Source organism: Protopterus annectens, chromosome 7.part0 (assembly GCF_019279795.1).
Source record: "Protopterus annectens isolate FY-2018-M chromosome 7.part0, PAN1.0, whole genome shotgun sequence".
NCBI lineage: Eukaryota > Metazoa > Chordata > Ceratodontiformes > Protopteridae > Protopterus > Protopterus annectens.
In genome coordinates this window covers 1,055,083,276-1,055,109,181 of record NC_056739.1, presented here as the reverse complement: position 1 = coordinate 1,055,109,181, position 25,906 = coordinate 1,055,083,276, and the positions used below count along the sequence as shown (strand labels likewise).

Sequence of the window (25,906 nt, the reverse complement as noted above, 5' to 3'; positions counted from 1 at the left end):
GTGACCCAGATGGATCCAGCAAGTCCTCAAAGTCTTCCAAGGCATTGGACTCGAAGAAATCGAAAAAGTCCCCAGTCTTGGAACCGGTGTCCGAAGTGCACATGAGTTCACTTCTCCATTCGGTACCACCTTCGGTAAGCTCCTCTCGATCCTCTATCAAACTGTCAGATCTGTATGTGGATCGTGTGGTGCAGAAGTTGTTATTGGCACTGGCCTTAACAAAAATGTTATCAGCTTCGACCCAAGTGGCTTCGGAGTCGAAGACCCTTGCACCAACTCTAATTATTCCTCCTCCGAGCCATGCTGGTCCTTCGGAGCCGTAGGAGGCAGACTTGATGTTAGTGGAACCCTCTGATCCGACCCCTGCTCCAGTGTCTTCGGCTCCGTGCACTCTGATGTCTTCGGTGCCTATCATGGACTCTAGGAGCCGACACTCTCTGGTCTTGTCCGGGGAGGACAGTCTGACCGACTTGTCGGTACCGGCTTTGCTTCTCGGGTCATTGGCTCCGATGAGCTTGGCTCCTACCTTGGGCTCAGAGCCCATTGTCCTGGTGCCGGGGGTGTCGTCTGTTTCTCCTGATCCATCTGCTCCTCATCGGAGCAGAGGTGCTTTTGATGCCATGAGGAGAGTCATGTATCCCAGGACATCCTCGATCTCAGGTCTGCCTTCCTTCTCCCCTAAAGCACCTGTGTCTGCTCCTGGCTCACACATCCTGACCAAGCGCAGAGACCCAGAGCCTCAGGAAACCCCATTGGGTGGCCCCTGCTTTTCTGAGACCTCACCAGAAGTTCCCACTGATAAGGTTCCCAGGAAGAGATTGTGTAAGAGAAAACATCTAGACTCCCCACAGGAGTCTCTAACATCTGATACTAACTTAGATGAGTCAGAAGGGTCCCACAGTCAGTCCCACTCTGAGGATATCTCATTCGCTGAGCTACTCGAGATCCTTAGGCAGACGGGTGACTGGCAGTCCAAAAGCCCTACTGAGGATGAGTCAGTTCTCCTGAAGGCTTTCGGGTCTCAACCATCCACTTCTTGGGTGTCTCCGCCCTTCGATGAGCTGATGCAGCTGGTCTCATGAAGGGCGTGGAAGTCTCCAGATACTATGGAGCCTGTCCCTAGAAGGCCTAATAAATTAATTTCTGCCCCCCTTGACAAAACATTTTTAACAAAAGGTTTTCCATTTGATGCCATGGTGGTGGCGGCAGCCACCAAAAAGGAAATGTCTGAGACTTCCTTGTCTATCCATCCTCCTAACAAAGACTCCAGGATTATGGATAGATATTGGAAGGACATGTTTAGTTCAGCAACCTTGCTCTTCGTTCGCTAAACTATTTAACGCATTTTACTAGGTTACAAAGAGATCTCCTTAAGGAGGTAGAAGATGCTCTTCAGGGTACAGTAGCTGCAGGAGCTTCCGACAAAGTTGCTGCCCTGCTTGTTACCCTCAATTCTATTGTCAACTCTTCCATGCGCCTCATCTCTTATGCAGCTGATGGAACGATTAGGGCAGCGGGTACAGGAGTTGCTTTTAGAAGACATTCCTGGATGCACCTGTGTTCCTTCGCAGAGCCCTTCAAGTCATCCTTCGTGAACACTCCCTTTGATGGCTCGTCCCTTTCCGGACCTAAAATGAAGGAAACCTTAACCAGGTGTGAACAGGACAGAAAGACTCTGTCTGCCTTTGGGGTATGTTTTTCCACCCTTACCCGACCCTACCCTAAAAGTCAAAGGAGAGGAAAAATGTGATTCCGAAAAGCCCAAGGAGCCTTTCATAACATGTGGTGAACCGCCTTCCAGGGGCAGAGGAGGTGGCAATAATGGAAGACACTGCCCTCGTGGCAGAGGGGGTCCGCAACACCAGGGTGACTGAGATCACTTCTCTGGGAAGCCCTATCAATGCTCCTGAGATGAGGCCCAACTGTCCTGCTCTGGAGGCAGTCGGGGGTTGCTTAACTTTGTACCCAGACGCCTGGCTCAAATTAAGAAAAGACAGCTGGGTACAAAGTATAATTTCCACAGGATACTTCATTCCATTCACCACACTCCCTCCAATCATAAGAAATGTCCCAGACGTTCCACCCAGTTACAGGGAACAGGCAACAATAGAGGTCCAGACGTTCCTAAGAAAGAGTCATCCAACCAGTCCCAGCAAACCAGACAGGATCCGAAACTTACTCAAGATTCTTTTTGGTTCCAAAGAAGACAGGGGACTGGAGACCCATATTGGACCTCAACAAACTGAACCAATACGTATAGAAAGAGAAGTTTCTGATGGTCATGCTTCAGTCTATACTTCCCTTCTTAGGGAAGGACAATTGGATGTGCTTAATAGATCTCAAGGATGCGTACTATCACATACAAATAGCCAGACCATCCAGGGTGCCAATCATTATCAGTTTCGAGCCCTGCCCTTTGGTCTCATTACAGCCCCCAGAGTGTTCACCAAATGCATGGCAGTGGCAGTGGATCACCTGAGACATCTAGGATTCCAGGTGTTTCCGTACCTAGACGATTGGCTCCTTACTGCCACCACCAGGCATCAACTCATTCAGGCCAGGGAGTCCACTCTGTCACTCTGCAATCATCTGGGCATTACAATCAGCTCAGAAAAATCTACCTTGTCGCCATCGCAGCATATTGTTTTTATCGGGGCAGAGTTGGACACCACCACCACACTAAGGTTTCCAATAGAAAGAGTCCTTCGTCAGCATGTCGGCACTCTGATATCAAAAGACAGAGCACCAGCATCAGAAGTTCTGTAATTATTGGGCATGATGGCAGCAGCAATTCTAGCCATACCACTAGCTTGTATGCACATGCGGATACTACAATGGCTGTTGTTCAGTCAGTATTCTTACCAAGATCTTCCCATGTCTCACACTATGATCACATATTCCTGCAAAAAGGACCTTCAGTGGTGGTTGACCTCACTTCATGTCACGATAGGACTCACATTTGTGCTACTCCCGCTTGCGGCCACAGTGACCACGGACACTTCCCTGATGTTGTTTTCTTTCGGCTTTTCCCAGTTAGGGGTCGTCACAGTGGAACTCCGGTCCGCTAATGATTGGCAGTCGATTTTTATGGTGCCGAGGTGCCAGCCCGATGCCCATTCACGCATGTCTTTCGAATGCCACTCAACCGCAGGGAGGACATGCAGACTCCACACAGAAGGCGCTCCAGCCGAGAATCAAACGGGAGAACCTCTTGCTGTGAGGCGACAACGCTACCGCTGCACCACCGTTAGGGTGGGCATATTCAGGGAAAGACAGCCCAAGGTACATGGACCGAACAAGGGACACATCTGCACATCAATGTCTTGGAGACGAGAGCGGTACTTCTGGCGTTACAGTACTTTCAGGGCTTTCTTCCTCTGGGTAAGATTGTGATTCAGACAGACAACATGTCGGTGGTCTGGTATTTGAACAAGCAAGGAGGAACCAGGTCTTACCCCCTTTGTCGAGAGGCCCTCAGAGTATGGCAGTGGGATGCTTCCACCCAGCACTTTCTGTTGGCAGCGCACATCCTGGGGAAGTCCAACGTGATAGCAGACAAGCTCAGCAGGGCCTTCTTGTTGCCCCACGAGTGGTCCCTCAAGAAAGAAATGGTGGACAAGATATTCTGCAGATGGGCCCAGCCTTGCTGCTACCTTTTTGCCAGTCACATGAACACGAAATGCAGAAGCTACTTTGTCCTGATTCCCCCTCCGGGAGAAGCCCCAAGTGACGCACTCGTACAGGATTGGCCTCCGGTCTCCTCTATGCATTTCCACCAATCCCGTTGATACCCAAGGTTCTACATAAAGCAAAATCTCTGGGAAGAACCATCATTCTAATAGCTCCCCATTGGCCTCGTCAGATTTGGTTCCCCTTCCTGTGACTTCATCTTTTGGAGGATCCTTGGATTCTGGACCCAGTTCTGGACCTTCTGACGCTCTCATCGGGGGATTATCATCCCTCTCTGCGGTCCCTGAAGCTGACAGCTTGGCTGCTTCAGTTCCCATCATAGCCAGGTTCCATAACCTCTCCTATGAGACAAAACAGATCCTTTTGTCTTCTCATAAATCTTCTGCTAGGAAGCTAAATCTTAGCAAATGGAAAAAAATTTTCTATATGGGCCTCTAAAAATAATATTGATCCTTACCAAGCCCCTATGGCCTCCATTTTAGAGTTCTTAACTACGCTTTTTAACAAAGGAGCCGCAGCAGTGACAGTTCGTTTTCAGTTGGCTACTATTTCTTTCATCTTGGATTTGAAGGGCTGAATATAATGTCCCACAAGTTATCCAAAGCCTTTCTCAAAGGGACTTTTCATATTAGACCACCTGTGAAATCTCCCTATTCTAAATGGAATCTAAATGTTATGCTTTCCCGGATAATTCTACCACCATTTGAACCAGCTTCCTCTTGTGACCTAAAATTATTATCATGAAAGACCATTTTTCTGGCAGCTATTATTTCTGCCCGCAGAGTGTCAGAGCTTCGGGTTTTATCCATCAAGCCTTCTTATTTGATGTTCCATGCTGACAAGAGTCTCTCTTAGAACAAACCCCTCATTTTTGCCCAAAGTTTGCACTGAAACCAATTTTAACCAGATTATTGATTTGCCAGTCTTCTTCTCCAACCATTCAAACAATTTAGAGTATATGCTGCACAAGCTTGATGTTAACAGACAGCTCAGATTTTATTTGGATAGAACAAAAGATTTCAGGAAATCACACCAATGTTTTGTTTCATTCTTGGACTCCAGGAAAGGTAGACCAGTGGCTAAAACAGCTCTGTCTAAATGGTTATCTGAATGTATCAGCTTTGCTTATTTAGCTGCCAGTATCCTTTGCGACACAAGATTAAAGCTGACTCAGTTTCTACTTCATCTGCCTTTTTCTGCCAGGCTTCCTATTGATAACTTTTGTGCAGCAGCCACTTGGTCAAAACCTCATACCTTTAGCACTCATTACAAAATTGACAAGGCCTCCGGGGACAGGGCCTCCTTTGGATCCACGGTCTTGAGAAATATGCTCCTGTGAGCCACCCAAGATTGATGGTGCTTGGGACGCTACCCATCAGTAAAGAATGAACAGCGAGATTGAACAATTTCACATAAAGAAGTTATGTACTTACCATAACGTTCCATGTGAGTTGTTCATCTCGTCTTCATTCTTACGTCCCTCCCTCCTACCCCCTCCTGAGCTGATAGATGAACGAGATGCTGAATCCATCCTGGTTACTCAATCCTTCTATACCTTTCTCTTGGGAGTGAAAGAATGACGTATGGTATCATTATACGCAGCAAACAAGATCTGAGGTATCTCCAGGTGCATCATGGGATAGGGACTTGGCCTCAAACTATTTGAAGACCTCAAGCTTTGCAATTGGCTGTATCGGAGCCGAGGGATCGCTACCGAACCCATCAGTAAAGAATGAAGACGAGATGAACAACTCACATGGAACGTTATGGTAAGTGCATAACTTCTTTTGGTACTTGTGTATTATCGCAACCAGATTTATAAAGTGCGATAATTTGTCTATTTTCGGCAGAAACACGTTGCCTAACATAAAAAGAGGTCTGTAAAGATGTCGCCAGCACTTTGTCAAGAAAGAGCATGTATGTTCACCTATCAAGGGGTGTGTAAAATGTTTACATATTATAGTGTCAGAAAATTTTGCACACAGGAAGCGGAATAACAGTAGAATTCCTCTTGCCTGGTAATGTCCCTGGCCAACCTATACACCTGACTGCTGCTTGTCTGTCTGTAGTCGTTAATGTGACAAGTCATGCAAAGTCACCACATTTCCATCCAGACAAGGAGTCAGGACCATGGCTCGTTAACATAAACTGACCCCCTTCTTTAGAAAGGTCCTTTTGCAAGTATCTGATTTGTTACATACCCCTGTTTACAGTTCAGACTCTCAGAAGGCACGTTAATGCAGTTGCGACTCAGAAGTACTGATTTAAAAGTGTGGTTATATTGGTGGAGTTTTACTGACAACTGTCCCTGCCTCTTTTCTCTATAACTGTATTTACTATCTGTGTATGACAAAGGACTTGAAAACAGCTGTTCTGTCCTTAAAAAGCAATCAAACCTATTTATTTCAAAGTGTTAGTATACATATAATCATGTGCATTGGAAACGGTCATGATCCATAAGCAAGAATGCGACCTTTTTAAAACAGTCTGCCACTGCGGAGAAAGCCATCACTCCCCGATCAAGCAATGAGCTGTTATTCACTGCTCCTTACAGGCACCTTCGCTTTTGCTGACTACTGTCCCCGAAAACCTCAGTGTGCATTTCCTGAGTCAATTCCCCGTAGCTAACAGGGTAATGAAGAATGCAGGAATTGCAAGGATGTGGACCACTGCGGAGTTGCGGAAGAAATAAGCCGCATCAACCAGAAGTACAAACTTACAACATTTCTGCTCTGCCTGCCTCATTCCCACTGTGACAAACTGCTGGCGACATCTTTACAGACCCCTTTTTAGGTTAGGCAATGTGTTTCTGCCGAAAATAGACAAATTATTGCACTTTATAAGTCTGGTTGCGATAATACGCAAGTACCCTTCTTTTTATTTGTGATGGTAAGTGATCTGCTGCTAGACTTTTCGTAGTGCTTTTAAAGTCTCAACAAAATAAAATAACTAAATTCTAGTGTTTTCCAGGACTGATATTTTGCAGCTGTGCTAGCACTGACAGACCTCTCTGTGTCGATGTTGAGTCTACTGCAGGATTTTCGCTCAAACATATGTAACTGGCAGTTGCTATGTCAAAAAGCTTATGAAAAAGAAGCAAACCACTTCTATTTTTCAGTGTTTTACTGTGGGAAAACATGCATTTCAATCCTAAATGTTGTAGACCTAGAAATGTACTGTATTTGCCCAAAAGGATGTTCCTTTTTCTGAACCCAGTCATGTTATCTAGCAGTACAATGCAGCACTTCCTTCCAGTCGCACGCTGGCAAAATAAGGACAGTCTTCTGTTCTTTAATCTGTGTTAATGACATTTTTCCTCCTGTATTGAAATACAAATGTGTGCTTAGCATTACATGGACATGTATATGATTAGTAACATTCTAACAATAATCCTGGAGTGTGGTAAAGTACCACTTTTTCTCAGTGCTATGTTTAAGACTTAAACACTGCTGTCAGCACGTCTACATTGAAGCCACGCTCCGATTGTTGTAGGCATCTGTGAATTGATGTTATGCAGCCTCGCACTCCTTTTACTTTTTTCTTTCAGTATCAGCTATTTTCAACTTGAAGCTGCAGTTTTATGTAATATAACCATCACCATGTAATTATCCATCTGTCACAGTAAAAATTTCAAACCTGTGCACCCTCACTCTCTTAGGCACTTACAGGATATGAAAGTATTCCAGCTTTGTTCTTTCAGGACTGATTGAAACTTGGCATTTCTAAGCACCAATCATGGTGAAAAAGACTACCTACACATACATTTGTTACTGCTCCTAATTTTATGGCTATTTAAATAAAAGGGAGATGGGAGATAGGTAATTCACCCGGGGATCACGTCAGTCTCCCTGCTAGACAGGGGTCCAGGGAAGTAAATATTGTTGGAAGAAATATCCAGGGAATTGTTATGGCTAGGCTTGTATAGGCCCTAGGGCCGATAGCCTAGTACCAACCTATGAAAACCAGTGCTTCACTGGCCAAAAACGTTGTGGGTATTTATCAGTCTGTTTATGCAGTATAACTCATCCCTTCTTCATATGAAGAGTTGCCCACTAATTAACTCTTTGGAAAGGTAGCTTCCCCTTAGCTGATTATAGCCCTTTACAAGACAGCATCATGATGTAACACTGTGGGTGACAACTCTTAAGAACTACAGAATTTCTAGTTTCTTGCAAAGGTCATGCAAGCTGAGGCAGATTTCTTCCTGAAGTAACATGAGATTTGAATAGGGAAAAATTCTGGGACCTTTGTAATCTGTGTCAGGGGAAACAAGTGGAAAAGAAAGATTGAAAAGTGTTGAATGTTTCAGCATTTGGGCAGAATTATAAAGAGGAAAATAACTCTGAGAAATGGTTGATAACATTGGAGTGTGGAGTTTTCCTTTAAGCACTGCAAATGTATGCACATTTGAGAAACCAGTTTCAATCAACAGCTGTGCTACATTTTCATTGAAAGCAATGTAGGGTTGCCACATTTTCAAATGCCCAAAGTGGGACATTTTTGGTACAAATGTCAGATTTTGCAGTCTGAAACATACCTACGGTCAGTACAAAGGACAGAACTTCACTTTTTTGCCTAAATAAAAGCTTATTCTTGTAGCATTTTAGTTGCTTATTCTGTTTCTTATAAAATTTAGGTGTTTCAGATACAGAGTAACTGTTTTATGCTACTACTGCATAAAATATAAGAAATATTTTTGTCCTAAAATCTCAGGGCATTTGCCATTTTTACAATTTTTTTGCAGGACACAACTGCCCAAAGAGGGACTGTCCCCCGTAAAGTGGGACAGGTGGTAACCCTAAAGCAATGGTATATTTTACACAGTTTACATTTTACATGCTGTAAGATTTACTGGAAGTTTTGACAGTCTTTATGAAATAAGAATCGGTCACGTTTATTTCAGCTTAATGCAGTTTTTTTTTTTTTACAGAAAGACTACTACAAAATTCACTTAGTGTATAACATCATTAGCCTTAAAGCTGTATACCTGCTTATTTCACATGCCCCTTCAAACCAGAAGATACATATATTTGCATGATAGCATGAATTAAGTTACACTTCTCGCTTAGAAGTACTTTGTCAGAAATGTTGGGAGGGGGACAAATGATTTAAACTAAGGAAATTTTCTGCGGGGGTATAAGATCTGTATTGAGTGGACATAGTAAGGCCTTAAGTTTAATGCAGTTGGTTGCCAAAAAGCAAGTGCTATAAAATGGAGATCAAATTCTAAATCCACTGTAGTTGAAGTACCAAGTATTGTAAAAGAGATAAAATAACCAGTGGTGGTATCTTTAGAAAATGAAAGGAGGAAACTACATAGAAATAAATGCAATGTGTGGGAGTAATACATGCAGGAATAATATTTCGGAGGAGGAGGAGTGAGGTTTAAGTGAAGGCAAGAATTGAGCAATTCATGTAATGTTGGAGTGAATTATAATTGTTAAAAAAGAAAACCTTTACATATAATACATGAAAATGAAAAATATTTAATATGGTTTGTTTTGTTTTCTGTTATTGTAGGTTCATCTGTGTCATTATCTACAACATAGAAATGTAATGGTGTTTAAAAAAATAATCTTAGTGCTCTAAACTAGGCTTCACCCTATACTAGATTTACAATGAGCAATTTACATCAAAATGAAAACATTTGGTATGTTAATGATGCAGCTTTTTAATCCTTAAAATTGTTTTTAAATCTGAAGTCATCTATAGCTGTACCTTGTTTCCGTAGAAATCTTCCCCATATTTGGAGAATTTGATGCCTGTAACCACAGTGAAAATCCTACCTTGCTATTGCAATATTTCTTTCTGTACTACAGCATTATCTGGTGCTCTAACTTTGGTAATCTGTCTCTGCAACTACTAACTGTTGTAATTTTCATGGAATTTTTTTTTCAGGACTGCTTGAGATATTTCTGATTGCTCTTCTTGGCCCTTAGACTTTGATATTTTGTTTGGTCTGCTTTTTATGTATTTTATTTTTTTATAATATGGCTTGCAGTCTTTCCGATGAACTGTACAGGTTCTTGTGCATTAGTGCTCCATCTTCATTCTGTTGAATTCTCCATGACGTCTGTATTTTGTCTCATGGTAGATGTCTGTTTATGTTATGGTAATATTTCTGGCTATGCCTTTTTTCAGAAGGGTAGCATATTTACATTATTTGATTATCATTTTCAGGCATTAACAATGTAGTTACAGTAAGCAGTCTGCTTATCGACCATTAACATTGAACTGGTTTGAAACGAAGTCTCGTAGTGACATTTTTATGTATTCCAAAATTACATGAAGGTAATTCTCATAGATTTTAGTTACAGCTCTTTCTCAAAAGACTCTTCATTGTTGATAATTGGCTTAGTTAAGTTCGCAGTCTGCACCATGGCAGTGTGATAGATAACTTAGCGCAGTGGCTGAGATGTATGAATGCCGTCTGCAACGTTCATTACCTTGTCTTACCTGTATTTGGACAGTTTGATGGATTATGGATGTAACTGCAGAAAGATAAAACATGATGGAAGCCCATTTTGTACAACATATGTCTTTCATGATGGATATTTTCATGGTGCCCGTTGTCCCACACCTTGACACTGTGGTGATGATTTTAGAGAGGTAACAAACCTCTGCCTCTGTCACTACAGCTAAGGAGGTGGTAAAAAATGTCCTTTTGACATAAACCATTTAAATTTTTTTTTTTTTTTTAGCATGTTTGTATTTTGTTGAGTTTGGGAGCTTTAATGGCATCTGCTTCTAGATAGAACCTCACGGGGGGGGGGCTGGATTGTGCTTTCATGAATTGTTTCTGGAAAGCCATTCACGCCCCCTGAGCTGTGTTTCATATATTACATGCAGAAATTTTTTTCAAGGCAGAAGGTTCAAGTGTACTGCATAATCCAGCTGACATTCTGAAGATGGTGACATTCAGTCATCTACTCTTCTGGTGAGTATGCCACAAAATGGCATTGGCTGCATGTTTTATACCCCTGACGACCTGACGTCATGGAAGAGGAGACAGCAACCGATGCAGGACCCAAGACTTTGTTATTCAGGCCGACTGAGGGCAACCTGCCAGCAGATTACCCAAATGTAATGACTGCAACAGTGAATACACTCGAACATCTACATTTATAAGTGTACACAACTGTACATTTTTTGAATATTTTCAAAATAAAAATTGCAAAATTAAGTGGCTTACAGTCTCCAGAAATATACTTCATTATTAATGTAGTAGTGTAATTACCTGAAGATTTCTGTGTTGTTAATAGTGCTTCTCGCATGGCCAAAGCATCATTTACAAAGCACTGTTATGACTGCCTGAATTATGTTTGTTGTTTGACTTACTGTCACTGCTTTTCTTTTTAGTAGACAACAGTAGTCGAATCCAAGGTGTTTCAAGGAAAACTGCAGATATCCCACCAATAGATCCTGGTGTCCTGAAAGATCTGGATGTTATGTCACAGGATGTAGCACAGAAAGTAGATTACATGTTGAAAAGCTTGAACAGCATAATTCAAAATGTAAGTCCGACTGTATTGTAGTTAATGTTGTGTTTTATGTTCTGTCTTAACTTGTATTTTTGCCCCCATTCTACTGACCTTCATCACCTGTTGTATGTCTTCTTTGAATTTACCTTGCCTTTATCACCATGGATTAAGCATCTGTAATGGAAGTACTGGATTTGAAGTTGATTACAAAGTTACAGTCTGTCCATATGAGCTCTCTAGTGTTCTGTGTACCGTGCTTGTGCTCTTAGTAACATTGGATTGGAAGGCACTCTGTATGCAAGACTTCTAGTTCAAGAGAATAAAGCCTTATGTCCTGACTGATATCACAGTTGCAGTATTCCTGACATATGGGTTGTCACCGCTAACGTCCAGCTGGGGTATAAAAGCTTTACATTCCTGAGGTCGTACATCTGCATGAACTCAGCTCATAAGTGTAGGAGTATATAGATGGATGTATGAATGTAGATCCTCAGACTGTCTCGCTACCAGCCTGAATGCAGGTTGCGCAGCCATCTTATTTGGTCATTGGAATGATTACTTTTCACTTGTTCATTTTTCAGATGTGTGCCCCACTGGAAACATTCCTTTTTGCTTTTGCTAATTTTGCTTGAATTGTTAGATGTCAGCTAGGAGGGTAAGTGCCACTGTGGTAGGCAGATTCCATACAAGGACTTGCATGACAAGTGTCTGTTCTGCTTAGGCCCAGTACACTATCACAAATCTTGCCCCATCTGTCAGTTGTTAATTCCCAAAAGCCTTTAGGTTAAGGCTTTCCTCTGTCAACACCTTTCTAGAGAGTCAGCATCTTAAATGTCTGGCCCAGTCCAAAATGGTGGAATCCACATCCCTGGGCATCTCTCTCCTGCATGAGAAGAAGCTTAAGAGGCCTAGGAAAGTTATGTAGTCCAAAGTTTCAGACTGCAACATACCCAATGAAGTTGCAGAACCCGCAGTATATCAGGTTACCTCTCAGTTGCCCACTACCAAGACCCTGTCAGTGGCCTGTATGGCTCCTGAGGACTTTGCAGACTGCAAGTATGTCCAGTGAACCACTAATAATTTCGAAAGGCACACATGGCATTCCTCAAATGTCAGGGAAAAGATTCCAGGTACATTAATAGAGGTTAGACATTGTTCCAAACCTCTGTGTCTCATACAGGCTGACATCATGCCCAAGAAGACATAAGACTAGTCACATGTCATCTCTATCAGCAGTTAGGGAAAAGAGTAGGTAGATGTCTCACAGCGGTTGCTCAAAGCTCATGGCCTTGAAACCTCTCTCCTTTGGGTCTCCACAACCACAGGCTACTCTTGAAAAACTGCTTTAGTATCGTCTTTTTCTGACAAAGAAAAAGACTATGATTTTTTTATCTCCAGATTCCTCTATTGAGGAAGCTTCCTTTGGGGAGAGACTATGCAAAACATGATGAAACATTTTGAATAGATGTCTACTCTGATCTCTGATCAGAAGAGGTATTGCAGCCTTTTGGAAATGTGTTCTCCTGCCCCTTCTCCAGTCCCTCCTATACTTGAGGCTTTTCAGGAAACCTTTCATTCCACCTTTTCAGCACCTGACTCTTGACCACTAGCTCCTAGTGCCTGATGCCCTAAAGTACTTTTACAAGAACCCTGTGCCAGACCCCTCTGCAGTATCTCTCATTTCAAATAAGCCCTCTAAGCTTTTACCCAATGCTAATGCCTTACCTACAGACAAAGATAGTAGGGCTGTGGGATATATTTGGGAAAAAAAGTATACACCTCTTCTACCCTTGCTTTTAGGACAATTAACTACCAGACTCAAATAAGTAAATACTTGAGTTCTGTCCTGCAGTCCTTGAACAAAGTTGTGCTGGACCTTCTTATGGCAAATTCAAAGCAACAAATACAGAATCGTCTTTTCTAGGCCACTGAAATAGCAAGACACAGCATTACATGCAGTAACGATGCTGTAGATGTTTCTTGTAGGGCAGCTGCTACTAGGTCTGTTATCCACAGATATGCATGACTGTGTAGTCAGCCTATTCCTGAGGATTTCAAATCAAAACTTTTAGACTCGCCCTTGGCCAAAGAATTACTGTTTAGTCCTCTGGCTGCAAGTCTGTTCAAATCTTTCCAAGACTATCTTGAGACTATGAAAGACTGCAGACATATTCAACTCTCCTCAGTTCCTAGCTACCATAGGAATTTTCCATCTAAAGCTACCCCTTTCCTTAAAAGGGATCCTAGGACAAATCCGAAACCAAGGGAAAAAACATAGGAAAAGGTACTCTGACAAACACCATAGGAAACCTGCATCTGGGAAGCCTACCTTTGGAAACAAAAAACAGTGACTACCTTTTCAGCACCCCTTCCCCTGCCCTTAGCCCCCATTATTCCTCTTTCCCAAAGACAGTCACTTTCACTGGCTTAATGGGAAGCTTTTACCATAGACAAATATGTCCTGTCCATCATCAAGGGCATTTATGCTATTCTCCTCTGAAAGGCATGCGATGTCCTCCTCGCAACCAACTGTGCCTTCTTGTCCCATTATTCAAGACCTCCTGAATCAGGGCACCATCAAGCAGATCCCAAAGGACTTCATAGGAAAAGTATTTACTCCAGAATTTTTCTAGTGCCAAGGAAGGAAGGACAGTGGAGACCCATCCTAGATCTTTCTCTCCTAAACACCGTCTTGAAGAACCATCTTTTAAACTGCTGTTTCTTCACACTCTTCTGCCTTTCATTCTCCCCAGGATTTCCTAGTGTCCCTGGAACTGAAGATGTCTACTTACACATACTCATCTCTGTGTCCTTGCAGGAACTTCTTCCGTTTTTTTTTCTCTGGATCCTTGCATTTTCAGTTTAATGCTCTGTTCTGCCTTTTAACCTTTCCACAGCAACAAGGGTATTCACAAAGTGTCTAGCTCCAGTAGTACTTTCTGTCGCACTCAGGGAATTAGATTTTTCTCCTACCAGGATGACCTGTTAATTTTGGCTCTCTCGCCAGAGGTTTTTCAGCATCAACACTTCACCCTCCACCTCTTGTCAGATCTGGGATTTGCTATAAACTACAAAAAAATCTCACATGGTTCCTACATAGGACCTGGTTTTCCTGGGTTGCAGACACTGGATATAGTAAATGCATGCCTTCCTCCCCCAGGAGAAGGTACACAGTCTGTCCAACTTTTTCCAAGAGCTCTTCCTCTACAACACATTGCTCAGCAAGGGAGATGCTAAGAACGTTTGGTTTATGGCAGCCCCATTCCTATGCTTCTTCTGGCAAGTCTTCACATGAGGAAAATCCAGTGATACCCTAAGTCTGTGTGGTCCCAGCACTGTCATCCCTTGGACACCTGAGTCCCCCTCCTCCCTTTACTCAAACTAAAGCTGCTTTGGTGGAAGGGACAGTGCACCCCAACCAGGACTTCCTTTCAGACCACCTACTCCTTTTTAGCAGGTTCGCACAGAGGCCTCGGATGAGTCATGGGGGTATAGACAGGATCACACCTAGTGCAGAGTAGATGGCAACCTCAGTTCCTGAAGGAACATGTAAATCTGAGGGAAATGAGGGCTCTTCTACAATCATTTCAGACTTTTGCCCACCTGTGGAGACCCAGCTCACTCATAGTGTAGACAGACAACACCACAGTCCTATGGTACGTAAACAGACCAGGAGGCACAACGTCTTACCAGCTGTGCAGGTTAGCACAGGAGGCATGGAGCTTATCCACCTAGATGGACGTCACACTCGCAACCACCTACATTCCTTCTCAGGACAGTGTGCTGGCAGACTCCCTAAGCCGCTCCCTGGAAGACCTCCACGAAAGGTCACTAAACAGATAGATTTTCAGTTTATCATTCTTCAGTGGGACACTCCTCAGATCTCTTGGCATCAACAAACAACCATCAGCTCCTCTAGTTTTGCACCAGGGACCCTTTTCCCACAGCCTGGAGGACAAATGCCTTCTCCTTCTAGTAGACAGGGAAATTCCTGTATGCCTTTCCTCCATTGCCTCTTCCAAAAATTCTTCTCAAGACATAAAAGGAATCACCCAGGATCCTTTTACTGGTACGCTTTTGGCCGGGGCAACATTGGTTTCCTCAGTTATTTTACCTGTCAAAGGGAAAATACCTCTACTACTGGACCTGATCACTCAAAAAAAAAATTGCTTCTCCACCCATGTCTTCACTGTCTCAACTTGACCCTATGGATGATAAGATTTTAATTCCTCAAAGACGCCTCTTCACTAGAAAGGTTGTTCAAGTGCTACAAGAAGCCAGGAGTCCCACTACTACAAAATCTTGCACTGCTGAATGGAAAAGGTTTTCCTATTGGTGCCACAAACATAGTCAGGACACGCACTTTATTACAGGTTCCTGCTGTACTGCAATATCTTTGTGAACTGCTTTGATCAGGTTTGGCCTACTATTCTATAAAAGTTTACCTATCTGCCATCAATGCCTGCCTGCATCTCTTGACCCTCATCTAATGGTTAGAGCAGAAGTCAGGCTTTTCCTCAGGGGAGTTCTGTATATTAACCCCAGCAGGAATTCCATCTGTACCCCTTGGGATCTCCATTTTGTGCTAGAAAATATTACATCACCTCCCTTTGAACAACCATCTTCTGTCTCTCTCAAATTCTGTGTACTTGGAAAACTGTCCATCTGATGTCAATCTTCATTCATTTTTGACTGATGGGTTCAGTTCTGACCTCTCTGAACTGACTGGGCCATTATACACAGATCACGCCAGCCAAAAACTCTCGAGCTAAGGCTCTACCCACAATGCCTCTCTTCCCATTACCCCAGAGCTCATTTGCCACATAGAAAATTGGACTTGTCAGCCGATGCTCTCAGCTAAGTGCTTTAAATTTTCTTTTTTCATTGTCATTTCTAACAGTTTGATTAAAAATCTCTATTTCTTTTACTGGATAGTTTTGCTACCTTGTTTTTGAGTGTATGACTGCTTTCTGACTATATCTGTCCACCCCTTTTGCCTTACAGTTACTGTTATTACCATCATTGGTAACAGGCATCCTCTCTTTCTTGTTACCATTGATGGTCTTTGATGCCATTGCTGGTATCATCTTCCCCTTTTCTTCTTTTACCAGTTTGGGTATTTTTTTTTCTGTACCATTATAGGTATGTCTGTTTAAAAAAAAATGCATTCTTCATTTCCTCTCTTTTTGTGCATGAGTGTGTGTCTGTGACCCATCTGTTTTTTTGATGTGGCAGAGAAACAAAAGGGGACATCTGCTTTCAAGCAGTGTCAGGAATGTGGCAGACGGGGGTCCACGTAACCAGAGCTCCAGAGATTCCTTTTCTGGACAACCCTATCAACACTCCTGAATGGAGGCCCGATTGCTTACCTCTGGAGGCAGTCGGGGGAAGATATTCTCTGCACTATTCAGCCTTGCTTACAATAACCTCGGATACCTGGGTGCAGAAAATAATTACCAGAGGTTACCACATTCCCTTCAATCTTTTGCCAAAATCCCAAAGCGAATCCCTGATGTTCCACCTAGTCAGAGGATCTAACAGCAGTAGAAATTCAAAAGCTGCTTCAAAAAAAAGTCATCTAAGTAGTCTCACCAAACCATATAGGATCCAGATTCTACTCAAAATTATTTTTTGTGCCAAAAAAAGACAGGGGACTGGAGACCAATCTTGAATCTCAGCCTGTTGAACAAATTTGTACAACAGACAGAATTCCGGATGGTCATGGTTTAGTCTGTCCTTCCCTTTCTAGAGAAGGATGATTGGATGTGCTCTATAGATCTTCAGGACTTGTATTACTGCATAACGATGGACAAGTGCTCCAGAAGATATCTCCACTTCTGGCTAGAAGCCAGTCCTTACCAATTCCAAGTGCTGCCCTTTGGTCTCCCCACAATCCCCAAGGTGTTCATCAAATGCATGGCAGTCGCAGCAGCTCATTTGAGACTACAGGGATTCCAGGTGTTTCCATGTCTAGATGACTGGCTCCTCAATGCCCCCTTCAGGCATCTACTGCTTTATGCCATAGACTTCATTCTACATCTTGTTAAAACACTAAGCATTTGACTCAAAGAAAGTCGCAATTGACTCCAACACAGGATCTGGAGTTCATCAGAGCAAAATTAAATACAGTATCCTGTGTGGCCTCCCTTCCTCTCCACAGGCTGTTGAAGCTAAAATCGCAAGTTCAAGTAATCATTTCCCAAAACAAAGTTCCTGCTCGTCTGGTACTACAAGCTCTGGGAACCATGCAAGCAACGGTAACGTTACGTTAGTTCCCCTAGCGAGGTTTCACATGAGGCTGCTTCAGTGGCTCTTGGCATCACAATAGTCACTTCTTACATTCTATGTCCCATTCACTCTTGATAACAAATCACTGCAAAAAGGACTTATCTTGGTGGATGAAGCCAGAAGAGAATCTGTGGGGTCATCCCTTTTCCACCTGTCAGCCGAAGACTGTAGTTACCACGGACGCTTCTCAGAAGGGGGAGGACATTCTCTGGGAAAGACCGTTCAAGGCACTTGATCCCCGCAAAAGGCCAATTTGCACATCAACATCCTAGAATTGTGGGCAGTACTTTGTGTTGCAAGCATTCCAGGCTGTCCTTGCTTCGGGGACAATTGCAATCCAATCAGACACATGTCCATAGTCTGGTATATAAACAAACCGGGGGGGAACCAGATCCTACCCTCTGTTGGGAAGCTCTGAGGATTTGGCAAATGCTTTCTGATAGCAATCTATATCCCGGGGAACTCCAACGTGATTATGGACAAACTGAGCAGATGTATCCTCCTGCCTCATGAGTGGTCTCTCAATCCCAACATAGTGACAAAGATCTTTCCTTGATGGAGTCAGCTTTGCTGTGACCTGTTCGCTTCTCCCATAAGCCACAAACGCAAAAGCTACTTTGTCCTAATCCCCCCTCGCGGAGAGTCCTCGAGAGATGCACTTCTCGATTGGCCCCCAGGACTCCTGTATGCCTTTCCCCCAATTCCACTGATCCCCCAGTTTCTAGGGAAAGCCCAACAGTTGAGAAGCAAAGTGGTTCTCATTACACCTTACTGGCCCCATTAAGTCTGGTTCCCCTTTCTTTGGCCTCACGTGGTTCACCGGCCGTGGACTCTGGACCCAGCTCCTGGCCTACTGTCTCACCCTCGGGGCCTGGTGCATCCCATGCTTCAAAATCTCAAGCTGATGGCTTGGTTTCTCCAATTCCAGTAATTGCTAGGTAGAATAACTTGTCCTCTCCAGTTCAAAAGATACTTCTGGCTTCCCATAAACTATCCACCAGGAAGCTTTATCTAAGCAAATGGAAATGATTTTCAATTTGGGTGTGTGCTAACTGCATAGACCCTTTCTCAGCGTCATTTAAGGTCCTGGAATATTTAGCTGCCTTATTCAAAATGGGGGCCTCTACATCTGCAATTAAGATTCATTTGGCTGCCATTTCAAATTTTCATAAAGGGTTTGATGACCATTCTTTGATGTCTCGTGTATGCAAATTTTTTCTTAAAGGTGCTCTGTATTTAAACCCCCCTTTCAGAGACCCTGTAGTGCCATGGGATTTGACATCTTACAATGTCAAATTCAACAGCCGTTTGAGCCAGCAGCTACTGGTGACCTCAGGTTTATATCTTGGAAGACCCTCTTCCTAGTAGCTATCACGTCTGCTAAGAGAATTTTAGAGTTGCAGGTGTTATGTGTGAATCATCCCAATAGCATTTTTCACAAAGAAAGAGCATCAGTCAGAACCAATCCCACCTTTCTTCCCAAAGTGGTATCAGAGTCTAATATCAACCAGTCCATAGACTTACCAGTCTTCCCAAATTTTACAAACAAAGGAGACTACTGTTTACACTTGTTGGATGTCCACAGATAATTAAATTTTTACTTGGACAGAACAAAATCTTCTGGAAAATCAGACCAGCTATTTCCTATCATTTTCAGGACACAGATTGGGCAAACCTGTATCAAAGGTCACCTTTTCAAAATGGCTAAGAGACTGCATTACCTTTGTATACAACCAAAATAAACTCAAGCTGTCAGCTACAGTTGCAGGTCATTCTACTAGATCTGTTTCCACTTCAGTGGTCTTCCATTCCAGGGCTTCTATGGAAGACTTATGTGCAGCTGCAACTTGGGCTACTCCACTTACCCTTATCACTCATTACAAATTAGACATGGTCTCCAGGGGAAGAGCATCCTTTGGCTTTGTGGTGCTAAGGAATATCTTTCCGTAGGGCCACCCAGGATCTAAAGTAGCTGGGGATTCTGTCCCATCAGGCAAAAATGAATGAAGATTGACAACATCAGATAAAGAAGTTATGTTCTTACCATAACATTCCATCTGTGTTGTCGATCTTCATTCATTCCTGACATCCCACCCTCCTGCCCCCTCCAAAATACTCCTGGAGGTTTGGACCTAGTTCTGGGATATTATAGGGTTATACCTTAGGCAGGGCTTCTGTATTTTCTTAACTAGTAGGCAAACTTGATCTGAGGTAATGGGAAGAGGGGCGTTGTGGGTAGAGCCTTAACTCGAGGATTTTTGGCTGGCACGAGCTATGTATAACAGCCGAGTCGGTTCCAGAAGGGCGGAAACAAACCCAATGAAGATTGACAACACAGATGGAACATTATGGTAAGAATACAACTTCTTTTTTTCTTGACTGTTACCTCTAGTCGGAGAGTATGAGTTCCCCTTTTTATTTTTTACAAAGACAGGGTGACTCTCAGGACTAATCCATCCTTCATGCTTAAGTTAGTGAATAAACTTTCCCTCAATCAGGCTGTTCATCTACCCACTGTATTTCCCCTCTGTTTTGGAGATTGGGAAAGAGTATTACATTCTATGGACATTCATAGGCAACTCAAATTTTACCTAGACAAAACTAAAGCCTTCAGGAAAGTGACCAGATGTCTGCATCTTTTATGAGCACTAAGCTGAGCCAACCCGTCTCTGAACTATTGCAACTTGGATCTCTAAGGCTATCTCTTTCTGCTACTCACACTGTGGTGAGCCTTTGCCTTCAACCTGAAAGATCATTCCACTAGGGCAGTTGCTTCCTCAGGGGCTTTTCACAAAGGTGTAGATGCCAGGCCTGTCATAGAAGCTGGCACTTGGTCCTCTTGTACACACCTTTAGCAAACACTACAAAACTAATGCTTTCTCCAGGTCAAGAACAGCCTTTGCTGGGTCAGTCCTGTCTGGATTGCTAGACAACTCTTTCTCAGCTAACCACCCTTTCTACGTCTTTCAGCTCTGGGAATCACCCATATGTTAAGAATACTGAAACAGTGATATCAGTCAGGGTGTAGTACAGTTGTGTAAGAACTTACCATAACAATGTATGTCCTCCTGATCACTGTTAAAGTATTTCATCTCATTCTTCATTCCCTATTTCCTGCTTTATTTCAACTTTCCTTTTCTTCTCACCCTTTGCTTAAATCTCTGCCGTGCTACATGGGAATGGGGGGAGTTTACTTACCTATTCAAATTACACGCTACCTAGCTGACCAGACTCCCACTCTCAGTCATCTTCAGGCTGTTGGCTTGGAGATAGTCTGAGGATCTGTTCTCGTACATTTGTCTAAATACCACTACGCTTAGGAGCTGAAGTCGTGTATCCGACATATGACCTTGGGAAGGTAAAGCTTTAGTATCCCGGCCAGATTTCAGCAGTGACAACATATATGTCAGGAATACTACAGCAGTGACCAGTAGGACATCTACTGTTATGGTAAGTTCTTGCACAACTGTATTTTCATCTAGTATCTGGGTGACCAACATAGACTTAACTAGTGGCTGGGTTGAGAGGTGGTTATAAATGAATGCTCCAGCAATCCTATCCTAAGTGACAAATTAACAGTCTGCAAAAGTGAGGTAGACAACAGTAGCAGGGGCTACAGGTAACAATGCAGTTACACAAAGCAACCCTGCTAATCTCTTTCAGGACCACCTGCCCCCCCCCCCCCCCAACATACCCATCTATTCCATCAGTACAGAATCTAAAAGTGTTAGCAGAATGAAACACTTGACTTGCCTAGTTTTTAAAATGGTTCTTATTTAATTTCTTAATAAATCATAACCATCCCATAGACACTGTCCACTTTTTTGCAAGTCACCAAATGCATTATATTTGATGGTGCATTTTAAAATTTTGCAGACAAGCATCCCTTGCTGAATTCAGGGAGAAGAAATCTGCTCAGTTTACTTAATGTCATAGTTGTGTACAAAATTAGTTATACTATGTGCCTTATTTTAAACAGATTTTCATTAGCAGATAAATGAAAGGTAAATGCAGTACAAATCCCTGGGTCCGAATTCATGTTGTGAAAATAAATGCAGTATGACTAGCTGTTTTCATAGTCCTGTTGAAGCAGAATAAATAGTTTTTACTGAAACATCTACTGAAATGCATTTTTAAGCTTCACTGCTTTCCATCATGTTACTAGAATTCTCTGTTTTCTGTGTGTTTTGTCTCTGTGCCTGCCAACTATCAAACCTGCATTAAGTCAGACTGTACCCATTTATCCCTTATTGCAGGGAATCAGCCCTATTTTTAGGCATTATCCTCATAGCCATGCAGATGTGTTGTACCTAGAAGTAGAATTCTCAACTTTTTATTGCCCTTTGCTCCCCTGTGATTAGGTTGCAAAGTGCCCAAAATAACATTCTCCAGATGGATCTCAGACTTGTATGACAGTTGGTGCATTGGGTTAAGGCTGTGAACTGTATTCTCTAATATATGTACAGGGTTTGATTCTCCCAGCCATCATTTGCCTACAGATGGACCTTGAGCAAGTCACTTAATCAGGAATTGCTATCAGGTTGCCTTGAAAAGGGGAGTGCGTGTCCAGTGGGTCTACCTGGTTATCAAACCGGTATGATTATTATTATTATTATAATTTATTATTTACTTTGCCTACACTTCAAGAGTTAAACCTTTACCTTTGAAACTTAAAACTCATTCTGCCAGGTTTGTGTCAATTTCAACTTGTCTTCAACTCTTTAGTAGATGAAGTTTGTGCCACAATTTGGTGTAAGTTATGTATCTTTTCCAGGCACTACAAATTGGATATTATGTCTAGATCTAAATCCTCCTCTGAAGATATGGTCCTTAAAGGGTATCTTGTCATGATTTCACCCAGGAAACTAGATAGCTTTGGATTGTCGCCCCATCAGATGAATTAGACTTATGGGATGCAGTAGGATATGGAAGTTACTTCCTTGCCATAACACTAGATCTGATGATGTTCTTTTCATTCTTCCTCATCAAATGGATTACTGATCTGATCCTTGGATCGGACTCGGACGCATACTTCAGACTTTGGATCCAACTCTTGAGTGCCTCCCTCTACCCATAATGCCTTAATCCATTCTCAGTACCTCAGATCTCGTTTGCCACCATTGTGCTCCGACATTGGGCCCTTCTCTTGAGCATTTTGCCAAGTTTCAACAAATTTTTTATAAATGAAAATTTAGCCTTTTTATCAGAAATTTCCATCTATTACTGTAAAAACTTTCCACTTGGTTTCAGTTTTCCCTTTTTGCATTAGGAGAGTAGTTTCTATACTTTTGTAATATAAGGGCTTTAGTTGATAGACGCAAAAAGCTGGTACTTGAGGGTCTACTTTCTCCCTCGGCCACATCATCTTCAGGGGCTCAAACCCACAGTAAAACTTCAAAAACTCCTTCGGAGCGTAGAAACCGTTCTCTGCTGAAGTCCCTCAGGACTTTTTCTGAACTGCCAAAAAACATTTCAAAAACATTGGATCTGATTTTATTGGACCCAAAAGTACACAATTTAAATCGGATTATTATATCGGCAAGCCCTACACCTCAGGTTTCGGATCTTAAGCCCTTGGATCCAAAACCTAGTATATCATATACTCAAAGAACTCACTCCCCAAAGTTCCTCTTGGATCTGGTCTCCCCTGTGTTCCATTCCTCCTTTATGCAAACTCCCAAAAAGTACACTAGGCTGCAGTGTACCACATCTTCCAAGTCCTCCAGTAGTCTTTGCAAAGCAGACGTGGATAGGATTATGTGAAAGTTTCTTAGAGCTCAGATCCATATGGGGGTCATTTCAGCTCCATCCTCTATTGGATTTGTGAGTCTTCCAGCCACTACTCACACAGTGTTATCTCCTTATCCAGTCCATTCTTCGGTTTTGGAGCCCCAGGATCCAACAGCTCTGATCGAAAGAGAATTGCATCCCTGACCAGTTCCACTCCTATTCCTTCAAATCAGGACTGGTCCCAGAGCCAAGGCATTGGCATCTGATCCTTGGGGCTGGGCTCTACTCCAATGTTATCATATTCATCCCTACCCCGTGGAGCCTTGGCACTGGATAACTCTGGTCTGGTTCCCTCCTCTAGGCACCAGTGCGGGTGGCCATGGCTTCTTCGGGTCTATCTGCCTTTGAAGTTGTGGGAAAGGGCTTTTTCACTTTCTAAAGATATGGTTTCTCTTCCCTCAGATCCACCACCTATTCCTTCTTCAGGCCTGTTCCACAGGGGCAGCCAGTTCCACCTATCTTCCAGTCAGTCCCCATAGAGGAACTGTCCCTGTCTTCTGATACCTCACCTGAACATCCCCCCAGTAGATCAAGCAGAAGAAGACGTGCAAGAGGAGGCACATAGAGTCCTCACTAGACTCTCTTATTGAAGATACCAATTTAAAGGAAGGGGGTGAGTCCCCCAGAGCACCATCTGATGATGTCTCCTTTGGAGATATATTAGAGATCCTTAAACAAAAAGGTGGTTGGTCTTCCAATAATCCTTCTCCAGAGGAGTCAGTATTCTTGGAGGCTTTTGGTTCTGGCCCATCTGTGTGTTGGGTTACCCCCCCCCCCCCCAGTGGATGAGCTCAGTGATCTAGTTTATCACTGGCATGGAAGGAGATGGATTCTTCTGAGCCTATACTGCTTTGGTCTGACAAATTCCTAGCTCCCACTAAAGATAAACTTCACAGGAACAAAAGAATCCCAGTAGATGCTATGGTGGTAGTGGCAGCCAATAAAAAAAAGAGGTAGCAAAACAGAGCTCATCAGTCCATCTGCCAAATAGAGAGTCTAGAGCACTGGACAGATTCAGAAAGTGAGTATTTGCTTCAGCGACATTTGCCTTGAGGTCCCTTAACTGTTTGGTACACTTTATAAGGCTACAGAGAGATTTGACCAAAGAACTGTCAAATTTTCTCTCCGAGTCCATGTCTGCAGATGATTTCAAAAGATCTTTTTCTCAGCTGGCCACTGTTTTATCAATTTCCAGTGCATCCTTGTCATTGATCTCTCACACAGCTGAAGGCATTTCACAGCCAGTTGATTCGGGCATTGCTGAAAGGAGACTTGCCTGGATGCGACTATGCGACTTTGCAGAGCCTTTCAAGGCATCTTTCAATAATGCTGGCTTTTATGGAACATCTTTGTTTAGTGTGTCTGTAAAAGACATGCTTACCTGTAGTGAACAAGAAGGAAAGACCCTGTTTGCCTTGGGAATCAAGTTGTATACCCCTCAACGAATGTTCTTTAGAAATCAGAGGTGGTAAGAAAATGTTTTGCAAATCTCCAGGACCTTTCCAAGATCCACACACAGACAATTCTTTCAGAGGCAAAAGAGGCCGTTCTAATGGTATTTGCCACCCTAGAGGCAGAAGAGGTCCACAAAATCAGAGTTTCCATGATTCTTTTCCAGATGGACCCTATCAGCACTCCTGATGCATGCCCATCTCTGGAGGCAGTCAGAGGACAGTTGTCCTTGCACCCAGACACTTGGGCTACTATAACAAATGATGCCTGGGTGCAAAAAATATCTAAAGGTTACTTCATATCATTTCCCCAACCCCCAGTCTACAAAAGAGAGAAGCTTCCCAATGTTCCACCCAACCAGAGGAAGGCAGCAGCCCATGAAATTCAAAAGCTGCTAGACAAAAGAGTCATCCAGGAGGTACCACCAGACCAAACAAGATTCAGAACTTACTCATGCTTCTTTTTATTCCCCAAAACGAAAGGAGACCGGAGACCAATTTTGGATCTAAGTAGACTGAACCAGTATGTGAAAAAGTCAAAGTTCCAAATGGTCAGGGTCCAGTCCATTCTGCCATTTCTTCGCAAGGACGATTGGGTGTGCTTTATAGACATTCAGGATGTGTACTATCACATAAAAATAAACTGGCACTCCCGAAGATATTTATGCTTTTGACTGGGAGCCAATCATTACTAATTCATAGCCCTGCCCTCTGGACTCGCTACAGCTTCCAGGGTGTTCACCAAATATATGGCAGTGGTGGTAGCTCACTTGAGAATAAAAGGATTGCGAGTGTTTCCATACCTAGATGACTGGCTCTTCACCACTCCCTCTGTGCATCTCCTTCAACAATCCAGAAACTGCTTGTTCCAGATTTGTCACTTACTGGGAATATCAGTCAATTATGGCAAGTCAAATGTGACACCAGTACAGAGCCTGGAGTTTAGCACACATCTGAAGATGACAAAGCAAATTGTATTTTTACCAATTCATCACATAGACACTCAGATCTCAGGTTCATCAGACTGGATTCTTTCTGTCTCCTCCAGTGAGATTCAGTCTTCAAGTGTTGGGGTCTATGGTAGCAACAATAGTCCTACTTTTCTTTTAGCACGTTACTATATGCATGTTCTTCAATGGACTCCAGCTGTTCAGTGGTCTATTCTTTGACAACCCTTATCTTTTCCAGTCAAGCAAACACTACATG

At 43.0% G+C, this 25,906-nt stretch overlaps 1 protein-coding gene across 3 annotated transcripts in view; it reads left to right on the top strand.

Moving 5' to 3' along the window:
- The window catches only part of BORCS6 (BLOC-1 related complex subunit 6), a 464,581-nt gene that overhangs the window by 353,325 nt on the left and 85,350 nt on the right, over positions 1-25,906 (top strand). For 2 of the 3 annotated variants that reach the window (XM_044077608.1, XM_044077606.1), the window contains exon 4: positions 11,050-11,204. In XM_044077608.1, the coding sequence (XP_043933543.1) occupies positions 11,050-11,204 (155 nt within the window). The remainder of the gene's footprint in view (positions 1-11,049; positions 11,205-25,906) is intronic. The other variant, XM_044077607.1, reaches the window with a different exon arrangement.